Raw genomic sequence first — 26,870 nt, 5'->3', positions numbered from 1 at the left:
GATCTCTGGTGCCTCTTCCCTTTCTAAATCCAGCTTGGACGTCTAGCATTTCTCGCTCCATATATGGTAACAGCCTTTACTGGAGAATCTTGAGCATTACTTTACTTGCATGGGATATTAAGGCAATTGATAATTACTGCATTCCCTGAGATCCCCTTTCTTTGGAATTGGGATATATATTGAACACTTCCAGTCTGTGGGCCATTGTTTAGATTTCCATATTTCTTGACAACTTTTTGTCAAAATTTGGACAGATTCAGTCTCAGTAGCTTGTAGCAACTCTGTTTGTATGTCATCTGTTCCTGGTGATTTGTTTCTTCCAAGTACTTTAAGAGCAGCTTTTACTTCACATTCTAAAATTTCTGGTTCTTCGTCATATGGTTCCTCCGTGAATGAATCTGTCATCCTGGCATCTTTTTTATAGAGTTCTTCAGTGTATTGCTTCCATCTTCCTTTTATTTTATCTCGGTCAGTGTGTTCCCCTGTTGATTATTCAACATCCCTACTCTTGGTTTAAATTTCCCTTTCATTTCTCTAATCTTTTGGAATAGGGCTCTTGTTCTTCCCTTTTTATTGTCCTCTTCTATTTCTATGCAATAATTATTGTAATTGTTCTCTTTGTCCCTATGTACTAGTTGCTGTATTATTGCATTTAGGGTTCTGACCGTGTTTCTATCTCCTCTTGCTTTTGCTTTCCTTCTCTCTTTAACCATTTTAAGAGTTTCTTCAGTCATCCTTTGAGGTCTTTCTCTCTTTGTAACTAGAGGTATTGTCTTTTTGCATTCTTCCCTGATCATGTCTCTGACTTCAGTCCATAGTTCTTCTGGTTCTCTGTCAACTAAATTTAAAGCCTCAAACCTGTTCCTTGTTTCATCTTTATATGCTTCTGGGATGTTACTTAAATTGTAACTATTAAATTGTATTTTGGTGTACTTATCCAAGGAATCGAGTTGCTATTCTGTGGGAAGTTTAGGGGTTTGACTATACTGGCTGCAATTCTTTGTACAAATTATATGAGCAGTGCCTGAAAACTCCTTAATATGAGTTACAAAAATGTCAGGGAAATTTGAGCTTTTAAGCACTCACAGATTTGCAAACCATGAAGGGCACAATCCAGCTCTTCCACACAGGATGGAAAGTTTAGTGTGCAGCCCACTTCACATATGTAAATGGATATTAGTTAAGGGTGAATTCCCAGTAACCGTAGTTGGAAACGGCCCCAATTAAACTGAATCTTAAAAAAAATTTTTTTTTTCCAAATGGTTTTGATTACAAGGCCCTATTTCAAAAGGAGAAGCAATTATGCTTCCATTTTTATCATTAGGAACATAACAGGGCTTTCTACCTCAGGATGTACTTTAATTTGTGTCAATGTACTGTGAGAGCTCCCCACTATTACCTTCCCATTTCAAAACTTACCTTGTAGCAGCAGCAGCAACAACAGGACTTGTTGTGGGGCTTTTGATATGCTCAAGACACTGTTAGAAGCATTCATGGCAGTGTCCAAGGCCAAACAGGAACCACAAGAAATAAAGTTCCCAGGGTTCCTGATGGGAATTACATTTCCCATGAATCCTGACAACAAGATGAAGCAGTGTTTATAGGCTCTACAGTATTTGTAGAAGTTCCCAACATTTTGTGATTGGTCACACTCCTTATGGCAGCCATCTTGTGGTGGCACCCACAACACTTCCAAAATCCCAAACGTGCCTGTGAGCCAAACAGGCTGAGGACTCCTCATCTAAGGATATGTTGCCAGGCAAAACTGGGACAGTGGAAGAAAAAGAGACACGATAGGTTGGGCTCACAGCAAGGGGTGATTTTGGACCATTTTGAGTTGGAGATCTCCAGAGTGCAGGCCCAATTCAGAATGGCTTTGAGAGGTGTAAACCCCACAAATTGGCATTTCAACCCCCCAAAAAGTGGCATTTGTCCTGTCCCCGTCACTAGTGAAGATGTTGGTTGCAGTAGATTGTCTTCTCACCCAAGTTCTTATGCATGAACTGACAGTGTATTAGCCGCATGTGGATCACCCTTTCCACATTTGAATTTTGTATATTTCGGTTATAATCTGATTTGGATTGCTGTGCTGTCTTCTGTTGCTCATTTTCACGTGTGATTTAGGAAATTAGCTTTCCATTAGTAATTTTTAAATACTGTTGATTATTTCAGATGGGAGGTGCCAGGATTTCTAAATTTGATTATTAATTATTTATACTAATACAGCTATTCCAAACATTATTTTTGAATTATTTTTATTCCTACACCATTCCCATGAACTCATAGGTATAAGGAGATTGAGAGAGGGGGGCGGAAATGGGAATGTTAAAGGAAAATCACAGAGGAGTCCATTATCAATTTTGAATTCATTTTTCATCAAAATGTAAACTAGAAAATAGAGTCAGTGGAATGTAGTTGCTAGTTTAGCACAGTCTAAAACAAATGTTATGCTGCTAATAAAAATAGGTAACTTAGCCAAGTGTATTTACCCCATTATTTCTCTTGACTAGGGTTACATAAACAAGAGAAGGTTTTAATTACTGTTCAGCAGTATTTGCTCTTAAAATTATGTCTCAGAGTGATGCCCCACATGCCATAAACTTTTGAATTTATAGGGAAAGGAAAGATAAAAAACGTTCATTGTAAAATAATGTACCAAGTAATACTGCTTGTCCATACCATATTTTTTCTTTTAAACAGCACTGTGCAAGCAACTATAAACAAAGTAGTTTTCACTTAGTTGGACAGCCTGGACATGCAAATAATGCCTGTGGTAAGCATACAGATGTCCATATACATACAATCCCCACTCAGTAACATGAAGCTCACTGGACCAGTCAGTCTCTCAGATTAACCTATCTCACAGGATCACTATGAGGATAAAATGGAGAGGGAGGAGAACCATGTATACTATTTTGAGTTCTGTGGATGAAAGGTGGGATATAAATGTAATAATAATACAGACATGCATATAAAATGCCAAGCAATGTTACATGCAATGTAAACAGGAAATCTAATTTGGTTTTATCAACTTTCAATGTGGCTGCCTTCGTTTGGTGAAGCAACATCTCTGTTTAGATATGACAGGCACCCATTATCTGACCTTTCAGAAACAACTGAAGATATTTTTGTGTCAACACGCTTTTTCTGCTGGATTAAAAGATCTCTGTCTTAGGTTTAAAAACAACGCAAAATGAACACCTCGGTTATTTTTGTACTGTTTTTCCAACTATTTTTATGATATGTTTGTTAATAGGCTTGAGACTCACGTAAAAGGCAATTTCATAAATTAATAAACAGCAGAAACAACAACAACTCCTCACCCAAGGACAATATATACATACTGTCACACACATTTTTTAAATCATTTCTGTTCTTTGATTGCTTTTCAGCACCTGGTATTGTATTAAGTTATATAATCACTCAAACTGCAAATGAAGTACAGTAGGACCCCGCTTTTTGGCGTTCTGCTAATACAGCAGCTTTCAGTTAGAGTAAGGCCCCACTGATATGGTGCTTGTTCCGCTTTTACTGTGTTTTTCGGGCATCGGGCACCATTTTATTGAATGAGTTCTGCTTTTCAGTGGGTTTCGCTTTTAGGCGGGGGTCTGGAATGTAACCCGCCGTATGAGTGGGGCCCTACTGTATGAAAGTATCTTTCCATGGAGTGGACAAAATATTTTGTATAAAAACTGAAGCCCAGTGTCTTTACGTAAAAAAACAAGTCTATTGCTCATTTATACTAGTGTTAATTTGAAATGTATTTACAGAAACGTGAAGATAATATAGAAAAGAAAACTTGCCAAAAGCAAATTCTGTATGTATGTACTGATGCCATCCACACATTCAAAAATCCTGACTGGAAGTTAGGGCAGAAGAACATGATGAAGTTGCACTGTAAAAATGACTTACCCGTGATACCAATTAGAGCCACTATTAGGGCCCGGTGGGATCACGCTTCGACGTGGTCAGTTGAAAGGGCAAGAGACCAAGCGTATCAGGCTGGTTAGGAGGTCAAGGTCCAGTACACTACACAAATGTCAAGAGGGGCCAGAGGCAGGTATGCAGTCTGAGCCAGTAGATGGTCAGGTTCAAAAAGATGGCAGTCTGGGGGTGGTAGTGGAGGAGAGTAGTTTAGCATAGGAGTTTGTATGGCTACTCTACCATAGGAATTGCTCAGATTGAGGAACCAAGCCTGAAATAATAGTCATGTAAGGCCAAGGAACCCACTATTGGCTTGCCAGATCACCTGGTGTGGTTGGTATGATGATCTGCAGCATCTCCTCTGGCACTGCAGCACAGCAAACAGCAAGTCTATAGCTCCCTCTGCCTGAGAGCTGCCCTGGTGGCACAGAAAGTAAAGTGCTGGGGCTCTGCTGCCAGAGTCTTCCCTAGTTTGAGTCCCTTGGTACCTTATAGCCCAGCTCATCTCATTTATCACTTACAGGAATATTGCCACAGGGAGCTGCTTTTGACAATATCCTTATGGCAACAATACCATGCGCTCCACCTCTTAGTTATGCAATTCTATTGATTGTGCCTGAAGCGAACACATATACATTTCAGAACCCAACCTGTGACTGAAATGTGTTTTTTAATATTTTATTTTAGATTTTGTAATCCACCCTGGGACCTACTGGTGAAGGGCAGGCTAATAACAATAACAAGAAGACGTTAACTGGGAGTAAGCAAATTTGTAAAACAACTCCCAAATTCACATGGAAAACCACAAAATTGAAACTACATAGATACAACTCCAGTTGTGGTTTATAGGACAGGACAGCGTTACTCATCGGTATGCAAGTGTAGACAGCATGCAAAAGAAGAGCAAAATAGCCAGTTCCTAGCTATCAGATGGCAATATAGAACACATTACTACACATTAGCTCCAGTGAGCTCACTCCTGCAAATGCTTATCAAGGCCTAACACTGTGTATTGACAGTGTTTTCCTTTGCAGTGCTTCCTATTCTGCATGGGAGAAGACTCAGCAGCAATGATCTCCTCACTATTAAAATGTATTACTCTGCCTCTGAATATCTTGCCAACAATTGCTGAATATATGAGAGCAGGTGGAAGTCTGTTGCTAACAGAACAGCAAAAGATTATCTGGGAGTTCTGGGCAAAAGAATACAGAACTGATAATAAAAAGACAGATTGTAGGAGGAGGCAGAAGCGATGGCAAGGAGAACAAGAACACAGCAAGAACCATACGGGAAGAAAAGGAGATAACAGTGTGGGGGAAGGACCAAGTGTCCAGGTAATTCATTATTAATTAACTCTAGATTATTATTATTATGAATACAAGCTAGAGCACTAACTATACCATTAGTCACTCCTGTGTAGTTGCCTAGAGTAAAAACTGTACAGCAAATACAGGCTCAAGGAACTTTCCTTTTCTCAAAACCATTTCCCACACACAACACACCCGGATTTGCCACTATGTACACATGCACAGGCAGATGCAGCCTGACAAGTATTGCAGCATTTCAGAAAACGATCTGTCACTTTTGGACCTTACATTTGTAGGTGCACATGTAAAAAAAAACCCGGTTGAAGCAGCCATCAGAACCACCTTACTGCATATAAATCTTGCTGCTCAGATATCCAGGAGGGCCTGATGCTAGGGAATGGTTAGGGAAGCAAAGAGGGGCAAAGGACAGATTTTAGGGATCATAGCACAGAACAATGAACAGCAGACTTTGGGCTGAGGCACAGGATTCCCAATACTACTACTACTACTACTACTACTACTACTACTACTACGAGAGTTGACTGCTCCATGCTGTGAGATTCTATGTATTTCTAGATACTTTAGTCCAAGTTGCTGAAAGCTGAATGAATGATGGAAGACTATATAGATGGAGAACCTGTGGCCCTCCAGATGTTATTGGACTCAGCTCTCATCAACATCACACAGCATGGTCATTGATCAGGGATGATGGGAGTTTTAGTCTGTCTTCCATTATCCCTGACCATTGTTTGTGTTTGCAGTCATAGGACCTCCCACCTCTGCTGTAGAGTATACCAGGGATGTGACATATGAGATGGTACACTGGATGAAGAACCCACTAATTTGAGAATTTTGCAAGCTATTTCCTGTTGAACTGCAAATAAAACTTCATTTCCTATGTTTCTTTCTTGAAATATCTGTGATGTAGCTTAAAAGATGACCCACTTGTGTGCACTCTGAGCAGTGTGAGGTACCCCTCTCCTGAGAAAAATGTAAATAGCACTAGCCTTCCAAGAATCTTACTTTTAATTTGCCCTACCCAGCTGAACTCTTAGTTAATCCCTTTAATCTAACTAGTCTTTGATTTTTGTGTGTGAAAAAACTAGCTTTATTTATCCCCAAACTCTTAAATTTGTTTAGGTCCTCAATTTATTCCTGTATGGCTATAGTATCAACATTTTTTTTTACATTCCTCTTATCACTTCAGAATATATTGCCAGTGTAGACATCAAATTTTCAATTTATTGCTTTCTAGTTCATTAAAAACCATTCCTGGTACCTACAACCTGTCTGCGCCCTTTCTTGGAATGATTACCCTGAATCTCAAGAGGAAAAAGAGCCAAAGGGTATTGTTCCTCTATGTACAGAAATAGCATATATTTGAATGCCTGCTTGGGAACTTGCAGAGACATTTGACTGGCCACTATCAAAAGGTGCGTCTGATCCACCAAGGCAGTTTACATATGTGTGTGTTATGTGTATTCCAAATGTTGGATTCCACATCATCCCATTCTAATAGGTGGTTGTTGAGGAAGCAGTCTGAATCTAAGCAGTCTTGACTCTTGTGTTTTCATATCTCACATAAGCTAAGGAGACACTATTGCAGTGCTAAGGCCAAAAGGTATTATCAGTAATCACATACAAATCCAAAAGCCTTATCAGCTAGACTATGTTGTGGCTGCATTAGAAAAAAAGTAGATCACTGATACTAGCGGCTTATGATCCCTGCTCCTGTCAGTATCCAATACAGAGGATATATACATCCCTATTTCTCTATCACCACAGCATATGGTAGCTCCTGTTCTTGGACCCAGCATTTCCTGCACATCCTTCTTTCCTCAACTCTCTGCCTCTTCTACTGTTTTTCCTAACCCTCTGCTTCTTCACTAGCTGATCAGCTAGTCTGTAGTCCTTGTCCTTCAGCTTTTCTACTTCCTGGGCCCAATTCTGCTGTCCAGCTTTCAAACCATTCTTATGAATGTTTCTGCCTTTCTCACCATCCTGCCAAGAGCACACAGCCCATACTGTTTCTAGGCTCTGTAAGAGAGGACTCCTCCTATTAGTTAACTGATAGTTAACATTCCATCACTGACCCTTCCTCCTCTGTTTGCAAACACTCCTTATCACATGGGGATCTCAGCTGACAGAAAGCATCTGAAATGAAAATGAATCCCAATAAAAGTGCTTTCTTTCTTTCTTTCTTTCTTAAATTTATATCCTGCCCTTCCTCACAGTAGAAGCCCAGAGTAGCAAACAAAACACTAAAAACACTCTAAAACATCATAAAAAGACTTTAAAATATATTTTAAAAATCTTTAAAAACATATTAAAACAAAATGTCTTTTCTAAAAAGCTTTAAAAATATCTTAAAAAGCAATTCCAACACAGACACAGACTGGGATAAGGTCTCTACTTAAAAGGCTTGTTGAAAGAGGAAGGTCTTCAGTAGGCACCAAAAAGATAAAAAGAAATGGCCTGTTAATATTTAAGGGGAGGGGATTCCAAAGGGTAGGTGCCACTACACTGAAGGTCCGCTTCCTATGTTGTGTGGAATGGACCTCCTGATAAGATGGTATCTGCAGGAGGCCCTGAACTGCAGAGCACAGTGATTGACTGGGTATATTAGGGGTAAGATGACCTTTTAGGTATCCCGGTCCCAAGCTGTATAGAGCTTCGTACAGTAAAACCAGAACCTTTAACTTAGCCCTGTAGCTAATGGGCAGCCAGTGCAATTCTTTCAGCCATAGAGTGACATGTTGGCGATATCCTGCCCCAGTTAACAGTCACGCTGCCTCATTTTGGACCAGCTGCAGCTTCCGGACCAACCTCAAGAGCAGCCCCCCTTAGAGCACATTACAGTAATCCAGCCTGGAGGTTATCAGTGCATAGACAATAATGGTCAGGCTTATCCCGGTCCAGAAATGGCCACAGCTGAAGGCACTCCTAGTCTGGGCCTCTGGTGACAAATATCGATCCGGGAGCACCCCCAGACTACGAACCTGCTCTTTCAAAGGGAGTATGGCCCCATCCAAAGCAAGCAACTGACCAATTATCCAAACTCAGGAACCACCAACCCACAGCACCTCCGCCTTGCTAGGATTTATTGGCTCTCATTCAGCCCACCAGCGAATCCAGGCACTGGTCCAGGGCTTGTACAGTCTCTCCCGATTCAGATGTTACAGAGAAACTGAGCTGGATATCATCAGCATACCGCTGACACCTCGCCTCAAAGCTCCAGATGACCCCAAGGGCTTCATATAGATGTTAAGCAGCATCGGGACAAGATGGTACCCTGAAGCATCCCATAGCATAACTGCCAGGGGTTGGCCCAGAAGAATACCATGGTCAATGGCATTAAAGCCACTGAGAGATCACGTAAGAATGACAGGGTTGCACTCCTCCTGTCCTTCTTCTGATAAAGGCCATCCATCAGAGTAACCAAGACTGATTCAGTCCCACAGCCAGGCCTGAACCCAGATTGGAATGGGTCAAGATAATCTCTAATATCTCTTCAAATAAGCCTGACCTTCACTGTACCACATATATTAAAGCATCTTTAAAATTTCTCCATAATTTTCAAATTAAGTTTCCAGTTAAATTAGTTTTGCCATTTCATGTTGTTGTGCCTTATTTTTCCTGTTTTTCTGATAATGCAACAATAGAGCTTGCAGGAAAGGAAACCATGGTAACTAGCTAAACATTGTGTAGCAGCAGCAGCAGCAGTTACCATCTCTAAAGAACAGAGAGTACTTCTGCACTTCCAACGCCTACTGCCTGTATAATTCCTCCTTGCTTTCCTTTTTATCTTTGTTCTAATTAAACAAGTTCCAAAATTGACACTGGGGATGATGTCTTATTGTTGTCATCATCTGTTATAGGTCTTGGCATTAAGCAGGCCCTACTGCTTAGTTGACTTTAAAGGCAGCTTTTAATACCCTCTGGAATTAATTAGGAATTTCCTGTTCCTTTCAGCTGTAAGGAATTTCTAATTTACATTACAATGTATTCTATAACCCTTATATTCTTGCCTGCACTCTGGATACATATGAAATAATTTGCTTTGGCTAGTGTTTTCTCCCTTCTTTAATAAACTTTGCTTATGGGATGCAGAGAAGTAACAACAATGCTCTTATTTAATATTAACGAATGGTTTGGATCATTTTCAACACTCCTCCCAAGTTCTATTTTCTTTGACAAAAATTCACTCTTTAATTCTATGGCATTCACTCTGAAGCCAATAATCCAGTCTATTACATACTGGATAGAGATAAATGAGACACAGCAAATACCAGCAACCACTTACAAAAGTGCAGTTCCACTGTCCACAAGAGAATCCTACTAGGATTGCCCACCTAGGTCAGTAAACATTGCTCTCTTGAATACAATCCTGAGCTTATTAGTTTGCTTCTAACTGCGAGAGGGAACCATTTGGATTTTCTGCCTTGATTGGTTTCAGCTGACCATTGCTTACCTCCAATCTGTTTAAATAAGGATGCCTAAGCATATCAATTTTAAAGCAGCACTTTTGTTGTAGAAGTTCAAATCAAACCCAAAATATAAAATAACCATATATTAAAATAACCACATAACAAAGCAACGCCATACAAGCCAGTAAATGCCAGCCCCTAAAGAAAATGGCAAGAAATATTTCAAGAAGATATATAAGCTTTGGCTTTTCAGAAAATCATAAGAACGTAAGAAGAGCCTGCTGGATCAGGCCAGTGGGCCATCTAGTCCAGCATCCTGTTCTCACAGTGGCCAACTAGATGCTCATGGGAAGTCCACAAGCAGGACCTTAATCCATATCTGTTGGTCAGCCGTTGGGAGGGAATAGCATGAACACTTCATGTACAGAATCAGCACAGATATAATATTGAAGGTCTTGCAATAACATATAAGAGAAAGAGGTAGTGACTTCTGTATATATGGCCCAGGCCACCACAAGCTTCATAGACTGAAACAAGATAGTGAACCCCAGTCCTGATGCTGATGATACTCAGCTCTGCTTCTCCATAACATCCGAATCAGGAGAGGCTGTGTGGATCCTGGACTTGTTTCTGGGATGCAGAATACTAACAACGCTCTGATTTTAAAAAATGTAAAAACAAACTATTCATCATAAATACACCATTGCAATATAAAACAAACATTAGAAATATTGGCCATATACTAGCCTGTTGTGCCTGAAGTCCACAGCAGCCAGTATGAACCTCAGGAAGTGCTGGAGTACATGTGCTTCTCCTCTGTGGCGTGGATGTCCCACATGTGCTGCACTGTGGCTGACATGATAAGTCTTCTTGATGGGTCCTTGGGTACCTTGGATGGAATGAATCTGTGGTGTGGGGGTGGGTGGGAAAATTCTATTGAATAGCCCCTGGTGACTGGGTGAAGGACCCAGGCATCCGCCTGGATGGCCCTCCAGGCAGGGGCGAACAGCAGGAGTCAGCTCTCTATGTCCATGGCGTCATTGATGTTAGTGACGGCCACCACGATTGGGAGTGGTGGGCGGGTAGTTTGGCTGCCCCCCTGATTGGGTTGTGTTTTGGCTTGGTAGTGGGGCTTAGTCCATGAGTAGCGGGAGGAGGATCTGTAGTTCCTTCCTCTTGCTGCTTGTCTTCTTGACTGAAAGGACTGGTAGGAGTTGTAGGGAGTGTATCTTCTCTGGCCACGTCTGTCCTCCTATCATGTGGTTGCCAGATAAGGCTTTCTTTTTTCCCTGGGGTCTACGAGCACCTCCTTCACAGTCTCGTCTTCAAAACGTTTTTCTCCAGCGAATGATCTGGTATTGAGGTTGGCCTTTGCTGTATTGTCTGCATCCCAGTGCTTTAGCCAGATTGTGCGGCGAGCCACGATGTCAGCAGACATGGATCTGGCTGTGAATTGAGAAGCATCCAGAGTGGCATCTGCAATAAAAGACACTGTCCTATGAAGTTTTAATAGTGACTTTCTGGTGCGCTCTGGGTCCTGGTCAGGATTGTCCAAAAGCTCATCCAGCCAGACCAAGGCGGCTCTGGCGAAAGCTGAGGCAGTGTTGGAGGCCCTAAAGGAGATGGCATTAGCCTCGTGAGACCTTCTCAGGGCATAATCCAACTGACAATTCATGGGGTCCTTGAGGTGTGTCTCCCCCTCTTTGGGAAGGATAGATCTTGACACGAGACCAAGGACTGGACTGTCCACTGATAGGACTCAGAGAAGCTCCATAAAGTCGGGCTCTATGGAGTAGATCCTGTTGGCCAGTGCCCTCCTAGTACGGGAGTGTAAAGGGCCATTCCATTCCACCAGGGTGTTCTTGTGAATCGGCCCTGGCATAAGTGTGGTCAGACAGGGTGGTGGTTGTTCCTGCTCTGCCTCAGCTGGGTCGCCCTTGTCGGTCCCTGGTTTCTCTGCTCCTAAGGTGACCTGAACTCTTTTCAGGAGAGGAAAATAGTCCAAAGACTGAAAAAGGAGCTGTGGAGGAGGCCCCAGTCTCTCCTCCTCCAAGTCTGTGCTCCACTCTGGCTCCGAAAACTCCTGATCCGACAAGGGGTAGTACTCCTGGAGGTGCTCCCCTCGAAGTCTGCCTCTCAATGAGCATGTGTGATTCTTCAATTCTGTTGGCTGTGAAATGCAACCTTTAATCTCTACTACGTAAGAAATGCCTCTTGTTTCTTTTTTATATACTCATGTGACTTTATTCTTATAAAGTTGTTGTCACCATTATTAATTAGTTAAATTTATATCCTGCCCTTCCTCCGAGAAGGAGCCCAGGGCAGCAAAAAACCCATTAAATGCACTCTAAAATATCTTAAAAACAAAATACTAAAACATATGAAAACAAAATATCTTTAAAAATCTTTTAAAAGACAGCATTAAAAACATATTAAAACAATTCCAACACAGACGCAGACTGGGATAAAGTCTCTACTTAAAAGGCTTGTTGAAAAAGGAAGGTCTTCAGCAGGCACTGGACAGATAACAGAGATGATGCCTGTCTAATATTTAAGAGCAGGAATTCCAAAGTGTTGGTGCTACAGCACTAAAGATCCACTTCCTATGTTGTGCAGAAAGGACCTCCTGATAAGATGGTATCTGCAGGAGGCCCTCACCTGTAGAGTGCAGTGATGGACTGGGTATATACAGGGTAAGACGATTTTGTGTTGTGTGAAGACAAGTTATATGAAGCTGTGGCATGTATCTTTCAATGACAACAAAACTCACTTGGACCATAACCTCATTTGTTCTGATTGCACTGTAAGTTCAGCAAGTGACCAAGCTCCAAGGACCAGGAAAAAGATGATAGGGAAGCTTTGTAGGAGGTTCTGGATCAAACTCTGGTACCTAATTAAAGTCTCCTAAAATTAAATTCCTGCACACGTCCTGCCATTGTTCCACAGCAACTGATAAACTCAACATGACACCAAAAGAAGTAACAGTGCTGGAAATGGTGCATATAGGGTTTACTTTCTAATATTAGTCACAGTAAAAAGGTAAAAAATACTTGCAGGAGCAAATAAGTACAGTTAAAATCATGATTAATGAAATAAAACACTTTGAGCAGAGAGAGGGAGAGAGAGAGAGAGAGAGAGAGAAGGGGGCCGGGGGTGAAATACTCAACCGAAGTTGAAAGAAAACAGATGCCTGCTGTTTCCTTCCTATCAGGAAGGAAAAGCACATTAGAAAAGTTAGAAATCCCAGTTGCAGAAGACAGCAATGCTTAAATATTAAAAATATGTATAATTCTAGAAAGAGAAAAACAGTAGAAAGCCCTCAAGGCTGCTTTTCACACATCTTAATACGATTCCAATAATAGGGTAGGTTTGGGGTCTCTAACGCAGCTCCCATGCGTGCATCTGCACCCACCAAGCCCTTCCTTGGAACCCACAGCATCCCCTCACCTAACTGTATTGCAATTAGGCTTGAAAGAAGCCTTGTATTGTATACAGGGCTTCTTTCAAGCCTAAACGTGATGTGGGTTTTTTTGGGGGGGGGTGTCACAGCTATGGAAGAGTTAACTCTCCCCTCCCCAACTGTGATTTCTTGCCAAAAAAAACAAAAACCTGCTGTGCAATCAAGCTTGAAAGAAGCCTTCTGTTGGAGCCAAAATAAATCCTTTATTCAAGCCTCATTGTGGGGGGTGGGACATCTTTGGTGTGAATGTGTCAAAGTCGGAGAGGGGAGAGCTAACCCTTCCCTCCCCAGATGTGACCCCTCATGCCAGAAACACCCTACCCCCTGCTGCAATTAGGTTTGAAAGAAGCCTTTTATTGGCACCAAGGGGAGGGGCAAAATTTGGAGGTGGGATCACAATTTCAAGCCCAAAATTGCCCCTGCCCACTGCAATTTGGCTTGAGAAAAATGTTCTGTTGGCTCCAACAGAAGGCTACTTTCAAGGTTAATTGTTGCAGGGGTTTGGGGTGTGTGATCTTTCTGGTGACTGCAGCTCGTTTAACTTTTCTCCCCCAGCTACACTCTCTGGGAAGATCACCTCTCCCCCCGCCCCATATGTTTGAAAAAGCTAATATGTTTTTCCCATACCTAATTGCTAGGGAGGGAAGGTGAGTGTGCATATGTGTGTGGTTGCTATGGTTGTGGCTGTATGTTGCCCACAGCAGTTTCTAGGGTTTTCAATATGCCAATGGGCCCAAATAGGTTCATGACTCTTGTGTAGGAAATATTTGACACAGGTACCAGATTTCCACTTTACAAATAAGGCCATCCCTGCTGAATAAGACCCAAAGTCCATCTAATCCAGCCAGCATCCTGCTTCCTACAACAGCCAACCAGATCTCACAAGCCAGACATGAAGGCAACAGAACTCTTCCTTCTCCACGGCAACTAGAAGTCAGACAATATCGTGCTGAGTGAAGTACCTTTGCTGAAACAGGGTGTTGCCTATGCTCATCACACAAGAACCAGTTAAAAAAGGGCTTCAGATGCCTGAAACGAGTCAAAAGCTTGGTACTAAGGTTTGTCTCATTTATTAAGTAGAAGTATGACAGGATTATGGACAAACTGGAGATCAGAAGATAAAAATCTTGTTGAAAACTCCAAAACAATTTTTACCAACAATTTTTACCAGCCAAACATGGATTCCAGAAAGATAGGCAGAGAACTAATTGCCTTATTTTCTTCAAGGTATTCTTTCCCTTTCAGAGCAGTTCTGAAATAACGTTTGTCATTCAACTTTTTGAAAAGTTTTTTAAAGGGAGAAAAATACACCATGTCAGAATAAGTCCTATATTTTGGTGAGTATTAGTACACTCCCTTGATCTTGCTGGGGATGAAGATTTGAATCCTCTACAATAGTGGCTTTTAAACTTCCTACTCTCAGGGAGCTCTTTCTCCACATGAATTTATCTGCTGAAGAATCCCATTCTTGTCAAAAAACTTGTGTGCATTGCAGAGAATTCTATCATGCACTCTTACAACTGCTTCACATAGTACTTAACAGCTGTGACATCAAGTGATGACTTGCATGTGTGAATAGGACATCACAGAACTTTCATGTAATCTCAAATGTAATGCTTTTCAATAGAATCAGTTAACACACCCAAATTCCTTAGGGATGGCCTTCCCCTAACGGTGCCCATAGTCCAAAACATCCAGAATGCATCAGAGGAGGGGTAGGTAACCTGTAGCCCCGCAGATGTTGTTGCACACCAAATACCATCAGCTCCAGAACAGTGTCCATGATGCATTATAGAATACAGAAGTGACAGCGCCTCTTCCCAGATGGCTTACACACAACGCCGGAAGAGCACCATGATTATGCCTCATATTGGATCGTTCATGGAAAGGTTCAGACCATTTACACATTGTAATGTACAGTGACTCTGCTGCAATGTTTAATAAGCTCTCCCCACATGAATCATATTTTTTTCATCATGACAGATGTCCAGAATGTCTTTTGAGTGAAATACAGCCAGAAAGTACTGATTCTAAAACCTTGTGCATGAAGTTCAGGTTCATATATCATATTTGTTCCCATTGTCTTCTGAGACTTTGATATCTGAACAATGTGTCAAGGCAACCCAATTCAATTGACTTGAATACAGACTTCCTTTTAAGGCTTACTGTGCACTGGAAAGAATTTTTTTTATTTTTGACTTGGTAGTATCTTCAAGGAGAAGACATCAATTAAAACTGGCACAAGGTTTGATTAAACCAGTGAGTCAAACCAAACCCGAAAGATTTTTTGCCCAGGGAACCTGAACTAAACCCAATCTAAAATCTGACAGTTGCCTTGTATCCAGCATTGAACTGATTTGCTAAGCCCAAACCTCAGACAGTAAAAACAAACAGGCCAAACAAGAACTATGGATCCAGAACTATGACCAAAATCCAGCTGTGCAGAATACATTGCCTACTGTACTAGTCCTTTTTAGTTGTGTGCATGTGTCTATGGGTGAGTCTCTGCTTGCAAAGACTGGAGAAATAGGTCATTCAGTGATATGTGATAGAAGGAATGTTACATTACACCAGGCATAACCAGCATGGTACCCTCCAGACTTGGAACACAACTCCTATCAGACCCACCCAGAATGACCAATGGCCACGGATAATGGGAGCTGTAGTCCAGCAACATCTGGAAGGCAGCACCATACTGGCTGCTCCTGCATCACCACAAGCCACCAAATCAGCCTTCTTTTTCAAGGGCAGAATAAATACAGGAATGGTTGTAGTAACTTAGTGTAAGAATGTTTCCATTACTGGATTATGACAATTTCAGCAAGCTAGCTGAGGATAATTTAAGACATCTCAAGAAAGAAAGGACAAAGGACTTTTCATAATAGAAAAATATACAAGCCAAAAGCATGCAACTTCCAAACTGGTCAACAGATTGGATCCAGCTAGTCTCTGGCTTCAAATAGTTGAAAATTTGACCAATTATAAAGATAGCACTATCTTTTACATAATTGGTGTGTGCTTAGCTATATCTTATAATACACACCAAATTTTGTACACACTATGCCAGTGGTTCCCAACATTTATGAGCACGGGACCCCCTTTATAAGCTGAAATTTGTTTGTGACCCCCTCCCCCCAGGGAGGCAGGCTGGCTGCCAGGAAGGAAGGGGGAAAGCAGCCTTTCTTTGCAGGCTTGCTTCTTTTTGCTTCACAAAAAGCCCTCTCCTCTCATTCTAAGTAAGGGCATTGCCAGTAGCGGCAGTGCAAGGAGACAGGAATCAGTGCAAGTAATCCCCTCTTCTTCCTGGTAGCTCCACCCTCAGCCTCCTTTGGCATCTGCCATGTATTTTATAGGCAGATGCCTGCCCTTAGTGCGCCTGAAAGACACTCTGGCGCTTCAGCAAAAGGCCTCTCCTCTGGTTTGGAGCAAGGGGGAGGTGTCATCTGCAGCGGCAGCAGAAAGCAGACCGTGTAGAAGGAGTGAAGACTTTAAAAAAATAATAATAAATAATTCACTTCTTTACTGTTCACGGCCCCCTCTGGATTACTTCCCGGCCCCCCTGGGGGTCCCGGCCCCCAGCTTGGGAACCACTGCACTATGCCAGCCTTCATTTGCACTGGCTTCTAATTTGTCTACGCTGTAGCTGAATAAAACCATGGACCTTATAGGTTGGTTGCTTGCCTGTAAGCCTAAACAAGAGCCAATTTGAGTTCTTCCACAGCATTTCCTATCTGCTGCTACTTTGGGGGGGGGGGTAACACAAACTCTTGCACTTCTAGCTTTGTCCTACAGCCTCAAAATAAAGTGTAGAAAGCTGGCAAGCTGGTGTACCCTGTTTCACAGATAAGCAAGATGGACATGCTTTTTTCCAGGAATTAAGACTGTATCAAAAGGCCATTCACACTCCTATACTCACAACATGCACACAACCCATTGAGATATGACTCTGATGGACTGAGCTGCCTAATTTTTATTCTTCTCTTTAAAAATAGCAACACCATAAATGTGGTCAAATGTCAGCACTATTTCTGTTATCATCTACACACACTATGGTTTACAGAATAATGCAAAGGGGAAAAAAGAAAGGTCCCTGCCACCAAGGACCTTACAATCTAAACTTTGTCACTGTGAGGGAGATAACACAAAGGAGTGAAGAAAGAAGAATAGAGGGAGAGATAAATGAAAAGATTTAAAGTAAACACTTCTGAAGTTCACAATGCCTCAGTATTTCATTTGCCTGTTAAGTTAAAGGACTGTGAAGGTAGAACTAGGCCTGTTAAACCTTTGTTTCAAGAAGCTCCCTTAAAAAAAAAAGTAAAATAGCTAATCCTAATACTACCCCATGAGTATTCATAAATATTCTAATAGCCTCAAAATGAAATATTAATTACCAACCTTAAAGCCAAAGTGTATGTTCCAAGTTGCCGTTGGCTTTCACGAATAAGATAACTTCCCTCTGCTACACTCAATAATTGATCTGCTTCTTCTCTTGATATCATCCCATGGAACCTGAAAAATAAAGCCCATCTTTATCAGAGATAAGAGTTATTTCAAGAGAAACACTCACCACAAAAACACAAGCCCTCAGCATTTTCCATTTTAAAATACAAAAATAGCATCCTTTACTTTTAAGAAACACACAGCACACTGAAGTCAGCCCCTGAATGCAATTATGTTAATTTCTCTACTTAGCATGCAGCTGGCTTGATCATTTTCAGCTGGTAGATCTTAGTTATCTATTTCCTTTTGTATACATAAAGCCTAGCGATACTGCCACCCTACAGGCGAAATAAATTCTGTTCATAACAGGCACCTATCAGTTTGATTTACAGAAAGGTGCCCATCTTATCTTATATAGCTTCTCATCCAATATTAAGGTTGTATATACTCCAAAATAGTGAGCCAGTCTGACAGTATGCCAGGACCCCAAGGACAGGGTCTTGTTTGAATAATAATCTAAATATTAATCTACATAATTTACATATATTTGTCCAAATCATGTGCACAACCCATCTCTCCCCCAATCGTATTTGCTTTCTGCATACTGACCAAATGGAAATACCTTTATTCAACAGGGCTCCTGCTAGGAGGAAGGGCGGGATATAAATCAAATAATAAATAAATAATAATAAACAAAATAAAATTTTGGTAAAGAAAAGCAACGTACCATTGTCATCAAGTTTTTCTAAATACACACATCACAGTGAAAGTCATTGTGGCAAACATCAGTGCAGTGAGTGCAATGCATGGCAAACGCCAACATTCACTTTTGCGCATGGACAATCCCAGATGAATTTTCATGAATCCAAACTTCAGAGATACAGCCAGAGAAGGCTGACAGTTCCCTTCATGAGCTTGTCAGCATTCACCAGTGTAAGCCCAGCAAGCAGGAACATATACCAAGGAGTGCTAACAGTCACAAAATCTGTCTGGGATTGCCAGCTTTCATATGTGAATGCTGACATGCACTAAACTGTATACATGCTACAGTTACAATGAACTATAGGGTAGAAAGAGAAAATGTTGTCATTTCAACAAGATCCACATTCCCTATCTGACGCAGCACAAACAAATACTACTGTAAGCCATATAAGAAATGACACAACTAAACTCTGAGAGCCAAAATGCTTCCATCCAAAAGTACTGTGCATCAACGTACACAGAATAGGACATTTGGTACAGCTAAACCCTAGAGTTACCAGGTCTCCAGTTTTTGCCCGGAGACTCCAGATTTTTGGGGTCCTCTCTGGGTTGACGGGTGAGTCACCCCAATCTCCAGATTCCTAGTTTTCATTTTTTTAAAAAAGTTTCTAGGTGATCTGCTTCAAGAGATATTAATCAAAATGTCAGCCTCCCCCAATGTCTGTTAAATTAGCTCGTATCTGGCTGCTTTAACTCTGCCCTTTCAGTTTTGTGGCCAATATGTGAAGTCAGGACTGTGATTGACAAAGGATTTGTTGATCTCCAGGCAATAGCTAGAACCCACTGCAAGGCCAGAAAATTGTTGTCTTTTCCTGGTTTATAGCTTTCAGCAGCAGCAAAAGTCCCTTTCTCTGTATGTGCAGGTCAGGAGATGTAGAACAAAAAAAAAATCACAGCAGGATCTTGGTAGGCAATTGTTTACTGTAAACAATTTCAGTTATGATTATAATAAAAGTGTACATGCAGGGTTTTTTAAATTAGTATATTATACATTTTATCTTTCAAATAATTTTTGAACAGAAATTTAAAAGAAGTGTACATGCAACTTGTTCCCTGGGCAGTTGAAGAGGGCAGTTTATTTGTCTAATTCATAGTCTGCTTTGAAAACCTTCCCAGTATGAAGCTTTACTCCTATATTCACTTTTCTGGGAGTAAAGCTGCAATGCTAATCCCACATACTGGGAGTAAACCCCATTGAATTCAATAAGACTTATTTTTGAGTAGACATGGTTAGGATTGTGCTGGAAAACTATTGGACATATGAGTGAACATAGCAAAGGATTATGTTTGCATTATAAACCTTTCTTCCCCACTCCCAATCCTATTTTAAAGCAATTAGGCAGGGCTTATCTAGGTGTCACTGCTTTTATTTTATTGGAAACTAATACTGATTTTTTTAAAATGTTCTGCAATGACCAACTGGTTTTGACAATAAACTGTTATATGGGGTGTATGTATTTTACATCTCCAGTGTGTGTGCATATGGAATCTTTCCAATTATGCTGTGAGGTAGGGTTGGAAACCAAGGCAGCTCACAACAAGAAATAAAGCCATTTAAAATCCAGTAACCATAAAACAAGTATGAAACAGTTGCAAAACATCTTAAAGTGGCATGATTCTGAATTTTGGGTTGGGTGAGTGAAGTTCTTTATCACTTGAGGCTGCAGTCCTGTGCACGCTTCACTGTTTGAGAAAGCCGCATTGAATACATTGGGACCAGCTTCTGAGTAAACATGCATAGGATTGCACTATGAATATCTTTACAGGTTGTATAAATAATAAACATCTTTGACAGTTATTTTATATAAATATTTCTTCATACTCTGTTCTGATATCTGATTTCACACTATGGTTGTACATAATTATTTCCTCTACATTTTAAGTGTGCCCTTCTTCCTTGGGATGGTCATGGTCCCCCTTTGTTGTCTTCACTATGAGGAGCAGAGTAGGCTGAGAGATGATGAGTAGCCCATGGTCACCCAGTAAACTTTGTAGCTGATTTTCTAAAATGATCTACATGCACGAGAAGTTTATTAAGTAGATCCACACAATACAGTGAAAGCACATCCAACTCTCATTTAAAGCGCATGACTTCCCCCAAAGGATCCTGGGAAGTGAAGTTTCCCCCTCAGAGTTATAGTTCCCATGATTCTGTGGTGTGATTCATATGCTTCAAATATGTGTTGAATGTGCTTTAAATGAATGGTGTGTATCTGCCCTAGGTGTGCTGTGTATTCATTCGTAAATTGAAAAGAACAATTTTAAACAGGGGGAGGGTTATAGCTCAGTGGTAGGGCATATGCTTTGTATGCAAAGGTCCAAAATCCAATCTCTGGAAAACACTATTGTCTAGAATCCTGGAGAGCCAATGCTAGTCCATGTCATCAGTACTGAGCTAGATGGTACTAAATGGCCTGAGTCTAAGGCACATTCCTTTGTTCCTAAAAGTGGAAAGAGACCCAAGGGCCACAGTGACTTCAAAATTTCTTTATGTATTTTATTTACAACATTTATATACTGCTTTATTGTAAAAAAACTCAAAGTGGTTTACAGAAAGAATTAAAACAATTAAATTATTGGCAAAAACCGTTAAAGACAGGTATTTTAAAACACTCACAATAATAAAACCAACAATGAGTTAAAAACAGATAAAAAACATAATAGTTTCTAAATGCCTGGGTAGGCTTGCCTAAAAAAATGTTTTTAGCAAGTGCTGAAAAGAGTACAATGAAGGCACCTGCCTAATGTAAATAGGCAAGGAATTCCAAAGCATAGGTGCTGCCACACTAAAGGATCAATTTCTTACAAGAGCAGAACAAGTACTATGTGGAACCTGTAACACGGAAAGCACACCTTGAACTTGACCTGGTAGCAAATTGGCAACCAGTACAGATTTCAGAGCAGAGGTATTATGTGCTGACAGGGTCTCACTCATGTCAGCAATCGTGCCACAGCATTCTGCACTAACTGTAGCCCCTGGGTCAGGTTGTGCTGCATGGAGATTTCTGTAACCTTGGCTAACTGGCTGCCAGGACTTTCTTTAGTTTTGATTAGGAAACCTGGCTAGTTGTGGGATGCTGAGTTTTCTGCCTTACTCAGGAATCCTGTTGTGGTTGCTATGGTATTACATTTAGGAAATCATCACTGTCTGTTGCTTTTCTTTTTCTATTTGCATTTCATTTACCTCTGACATCACTCCCTTACATCCATAGAAGCAACAACAGTTTCCCCATGCACTCAGCTCAACCCCCTTGAACCCACTGATAATGCACCTTGTTGTTTGCATGACAGTTTGTTTCTTGCCCAATAGCGGTAAAAGAGAATTCACATACTGGGAAGTGTGGCTTCAATTGCTGTTGTTCCCAAGCTACTGCCTGTGAAGGTAGACCAAACCATGTGTGTTTTCTCTCTGGCAATTATTACTCACTGGAATTGGGTTGGTTGTCAAAGTGAGTTTATAGCAGCCCACAGGGTAGGCAGGAAAGGGTAGAGAATCTTCTTGACTCTTACTCATTTCACAAACCTCTCTCTGCAGTGAAGGATCAAGTCTGTAAGGAAGTTTGGAGCAACCATGTTAAAAGGCAGGCAGGGCATTCCAGGCAGGGGATTGCCAACCCTGCTTTGATATGGATATCTTTGCAGAGGATTCCTAGTAAAGCCTTACCAACACCACAGTCCTAATCATATCTACTCAGAAGTAAGCCCTGTTGAGTTTTATGGGGCTTTGTCTCTTAATAAGTGTGCTTAGAATTGCAGCCTTTGGGGCATCCATCTTTACTCCTGAATGTTCCCATCTAACATCTCCACAACACTAGGCTCCCTTTTTCTTACAATGGCCTTCTGGTGACTGGCCTGGCCTGAGGCCAACAGATGCAAGTAGGTTAGATTAAATGTTCCGTACTCAGGCTCCCTAAGCAGGTGAGTAGAAATGATCCTGCCACTTCAGCTGATTCTCCAATCAGATATTTTTTGTTTGTTTGAGTAGTATGCTCCAAGCAACTGTGGTTGATGCTTAATGTATCTTGCTTAATGCCATCAGTAGGGCCCACCCTGAAATTTCAGGGTTTGGGATGCTTTTGATCTGGCAACCCTACTAGATCCTGATCCTCAGACATGAAATTCTGCAAATGACAGTAAGCTACATCACTAGCTCTCCTACATTTCTTCCATACATACTGTTTCCCATGCACAAGAAGGTTTTATTTCTTTCATGAGAGTAGCACTGAAACATACAAGCTCCTATTTGCACCAGCAGTGCTACAGTCTAGAAAAGCTTTCAAATTTGACTTTACTAATTATATAAACTGGCTCTAAGTTGCTGACATATCTACATAGTTTTGAATTCCATATTACTTGGTATTGTTAATAATTCAAATTAAGTACACTTTCAAATTTATATGTCCCTTTAAGAACTTTAAAGGCCATTAATTCACTGGCAATTTTGAACTGCTGTGAAGATACTTTACTTCCAGTCAAGAAACTATAAATTACTTCTATAAAAACACATTGAATTCAACACAGAACAGATGATTGTGAAGTCATGAATTCCAAGAGGAACAAACTATAAATTCAGAGGTAACAAACAAAAATACCCCTGTAAAAATGTCTAAATTAAAAGGGACTGAAGGTGGCTTTTTTACTGCTGAAAAATATATATTAAGAATTTTACTACGATACAATCCACAGATATCTAAGTTTCTGCCTTCCTAATTTCACTGTATGGGGAAAGCATGGAAACAAATTGGCTATAAATTTCAATAGCCACTCTAAAAAGAAGGAAAAGGAGGAGGAGGATAGCATTCTTCAAGTACTTGAAAGGTTGTCACATATAGGAGGGCCAGAATCCATTCCTGATCATCCCAGAGTGCAGGAGATGGAATAATGGGCTCAAGTTACAGGAAGCCAGATTTTGACTGAGAATCAGGAAAAACTTCCTAACTGTTAGAGCAATACGACAGTGGAACTGATTGTCTAGGGAGGTGGTGGGCTCTCCAACACTGGAGGCTTTCAAGAGGCAGCTGGACCTGTCAGGTATGCTTTAACTTGGATTTCTGCACTGAGCAGGGGGTTGGACTCGATGGTCATGTAGGCCCTTACCAACTCTACAATTCTATGAGGACTCTACTCTGATTTTGTTCTTTCCACCCTTAAAAAAAACCTCATTTATTTTATTACCACCAATTCTGCCAAATGGAAGCAGGAAAATGTGTGAAGTACAGTACTTTGATCTAAGTACAAAACAGGTAGCCCGTCATTAGAATTGCAGACTATTGAAGAGTGCATGTCAGCATTTTATTCTGTGACCTATTCATGATTGAATAAGACTCTCTATGTTGAAAGCGCCAATGAACTGCAAAATAATCGTATCTCTGTATCCTGTAAAACAAATTGAGATGTTTTTTGAGCACATTGAGAAAATGGTCAGTAGCCACTGGGCACAATTTTTGTATTTTTACTCTATTTATCAAAATATCCTCAGCTTAAAGCAACAAATTCACAGTGCCATATTACTTACTCTCGTCCATAGTACTTTGGTCTGTTCTCTACCTATTGAAAAAGAAAAAAGGAGTATTTTAATTGAACAATACAGGAGTCATAGAAAGCTGTTTTTCCTTACTGTATAGTTTGTCTTCTGATTAGCTGAACAAGAGTTAAGACAAAATACAAAGATTTTTTAATCATTACTAAACCTTTTTTGTTTATTGAGAACACGGAGTTGTATTCAACTAAGTCCTACGCAGAGCAGACCACTGAAATACTGAATCTAAGTTAGTCATATCTACAATTGATCTACTCTGAGTAGCACTGAATACAACCCATATATTTTAAGTTGGATACCACGACTTTATTCATGGAAGTGTCTTATATTATTAAGGGTCATTTCACAACAACTGGAAATCAGCTTCTTATGGGAATTTTGCAATTTCTACCAGTAAGCCACAACCTAGATTACTGTACACACTATATATACATTAGTCTGGAGACCATGTACCTCTGAGTATGGCCTTGTCCTAAAGCCTTTGCTCCATTATGCGTCTCTCATTTACAATTTCAATGTGAACCAACATGGTTCAATGAGAACCAACATGGCATAGTACAGTTATAGACTGCATATCCTGTTTTCCCTCTAGCTTCTGCAGACTTGAGCTGCCAACATGCAACGAGTCACCTACAAGTTGGTAATTCCAGGGAAGAAGAAGAGGAGGTTCATGGAAAACCTTTTGTGGGGGATGGGACAAGGAAGCCCCTAGGATGCTGACAACATCTGCAGGAACTAATTTAACAGGAAATTTACCTAGATGCTTCTTGGCCATGTACAAAGAGCTGCTTATGACAAAATTGTTTGCAGACAGTGCTCACTCAAGCTTGCTGGTAATTAGTGCCATATTAGCATGAAGCCTCATTACAGCAAGAAAAGGGGGTATGTTAATTAATTCAATCATTTGGTTCGCTTGATATCTTTTCACTTAAGATTATTTTAACTCCATGGTCAGATGCCCAGCTATGACAGCAAATGGCATCTTGTATGCATGGTATGGCACAAGAATAAACATGTGGCAAGTGACAAATCTGAATTTTTTAAATAAATAGCCTTGAAAAATTTATATTACAACTGGAATGTTAAATCAGTTGGAAATATATCAGTAAAAACAGGTGATTGTATGATCTGTTTCCTATGAAATTATTACATCTAGAAGACACCCTGATGCTTTGAGATTAGCTCTGCTTCAGTTGCAAAAAACCAATATAATTGGATTGATAGTTGAGCATCTTAAGAGAGATTTTCAATTATTATTCAATTATTGAATTGAATTATTGAATTATTCAATTCAATTATTCAATTGAATAGAATTCAATAGAATTTTCAATTCTATATTGATGTCTGTGTCATCCAAAAGAATGCTCAAAGGCTTGATTCTCTTAATCACAATACTCTCTTTTCCGAATGACCTGAGGAAATACCTAAATGCATTCAGATAATAAGATCAAGTAAACAGAAGTGATATTTGTAAAACCTCACAAATGGCTTAAGCCTAGCCATTATACAGTCTGTTATACAACTGAATAGACAATGGACATCATCACACTTTTAGATGTCATTTTCACATCTCTACCTGCAGTGGAACTGCCTCCTTTTGGTCTTCCCTTCATGCCTGAAACCCTCCTTCATTTCTCTCCTCTACCCCTAGAAATGTCATCAAGGATTTCCCCTTGTCCCTCAACGTCCAGTGAGTGTGAATCTGAAGCATCAACATAGGAGACAACATCAGCTCCTCAGGGTTGGCGTCCAGTTTTTTAAATTTACAAACCAGGACCTGGGATTATACTGTGTGAAGCTATCTAGGGAGTATATAATAGGCATTTCAGAATAGCATTCAAGTTTTGACCATGTGAATTCTACTGTATTTGAAGAATATTGCTTTCAAGCACTCTAAACAACATTGGGAGTGTTTTCTTTCAGACAGACATCTGTTCTTTTCCAAAAGTTAAGAAATGTAGGAGCTTATCACTGATGTGGACCCTACTGCACTTCAACAGATTTAATTCTTCGTGTTGTGGTTGGTGCTAGGTTACACTAATCTAGGTTTTAATTTCTATTATTTCCAATCTGCTGATATAGTTTAATGATTCAATTATTTTGAGAAGATAGTACTAGCCCCCATTTCCCTGCACTTAAGGAAAATGGAAATCGACTGCCTTCAAGTCGATCCTGACTTATGGCGACCCTATGAATACGGTTTTCATGGTAAGCAGTATTCAGAGGGGATTTACCATTGCCTTCCTCCGAGGCTAAGAGGCAGTGACTGGCCCAAGGTCACCCAGTAAGATTCATGGCTGTGTAGGGATTTGAACCCTGATGTCCCAGGTCATAGTCCAACACCTTAACCACTACACCACACTGGCTCTTAAGGGAAAACCCATGCTAAAGGCTAGCTGAGAGTACAAAAATGGAAATCTCAGGAGCATTGTTTGAAAATAAGAATTTTCAAGTTTCAAGTGTTGTGACTGGTTTTCTATCCGAAACGTAAAATCACAGAGTTGGATCCAGACATGTTCAAAACAGAACCACTGAAATCAATAGGACTTGCTAGTTATAACAATTTCCACAATTGTAAATCACTGGAAAAATATATACTGGCTACAATTATATTCTGTTTTAAAATGGCTTTCTTCACTTTTGATAATGAGCCATATAACAGAGCATACACAAAGTGACAAAGAATAAAAAACTTTCTGGAAGTGTCATTTGTGAAAGCACCCTAATATTTTAGACATAGCAGTTATATGTATAAAAACAGATGGTATCTTGATTAAATTTATTTTGCTAGGCTTCTCAGAACCTTTCAGGACCTCCCATGCTAATGCATACATAAATCCAATTTCTGAATAAGCATGAATTTAATTGCTTTTCTTATCTAAGACCTCAATTTCTATGGAATTCTAAATAAGATATAAAATGAAGCCCTGCTTTTCAATGCTGCATCTTTACATATTCTGAACATATCTTGTGCTATCCTATTCTACAGAGTGGCCAACGATCTCAGATGT

The 26,870-nt window shown here is 40.4% G+C and overlaps 1 protein-coding gene and 1 long non-coding RNA gene across 6 annotated transcripts in view; one reads left to right on the top strand and one right to left on the bottom strand.

The window, feature by feature from the left end:
* CHN1 (chimerin 1) overlaps positions 1-26,870 on the bottom strand; it is a 157,447-nt gene that overhangs the window by 63,338 nt on the left and 67,239 nt on the right. For 3 of the 5 annotated variants that reach the window (XM_061608424.1, XM_061608423.1, XM_061608425.1), the window contains 2 exons: positions 23,836-23,867; positions 17,514-17,627 (listed from right to left, as the gene is read on the bottom strand). In XM_061608424.1, the coding sequence (XP_061464408.1) occupies positions 17,514-17,627; positions 23,836-23,867 (146 nt within the window). Of the gene's footprint in view, positions 1-9,534; positions 9,638-10,405; positions 10,427-17,513; positions 17,628-23,835; positions 23,868-26,870 lie in introns of those variants that run through there. The other 2 variants (XM_061608427.1, XM_061608426.1) reach the window with 2 other exon arrangements.
* Positions 22,763-24,983, top strand: LOC133376388 (uncharacterized). Its single transcript, XR_009760467.1, has 2 exons — positions 22,763-22,895; positions 24,452-24,983. It is a non-coding gene; the product is annotated as an uncharacterized LOC133376388 (long non-coding RNA).

This window comes from Rhineura floridana, chromosome 2, assembly GCF_030035675.1.
Source record: "Rhineura floridana isolate rRhiFlo1 chromosome 2, rRhiFlo1.hap2, whole genome shotgun sequence".
Lineage (NCBI taxonomy): Eukaryota > Metazoa > Chordata > Lepidosauria > Squamata > Rhineuridae > Rhineura > Rhineura floridana.
Note: the sequence above shows the minus strand (reverse complement) of the source record. Positions and strands in the feature narration are given on the sequence as shown.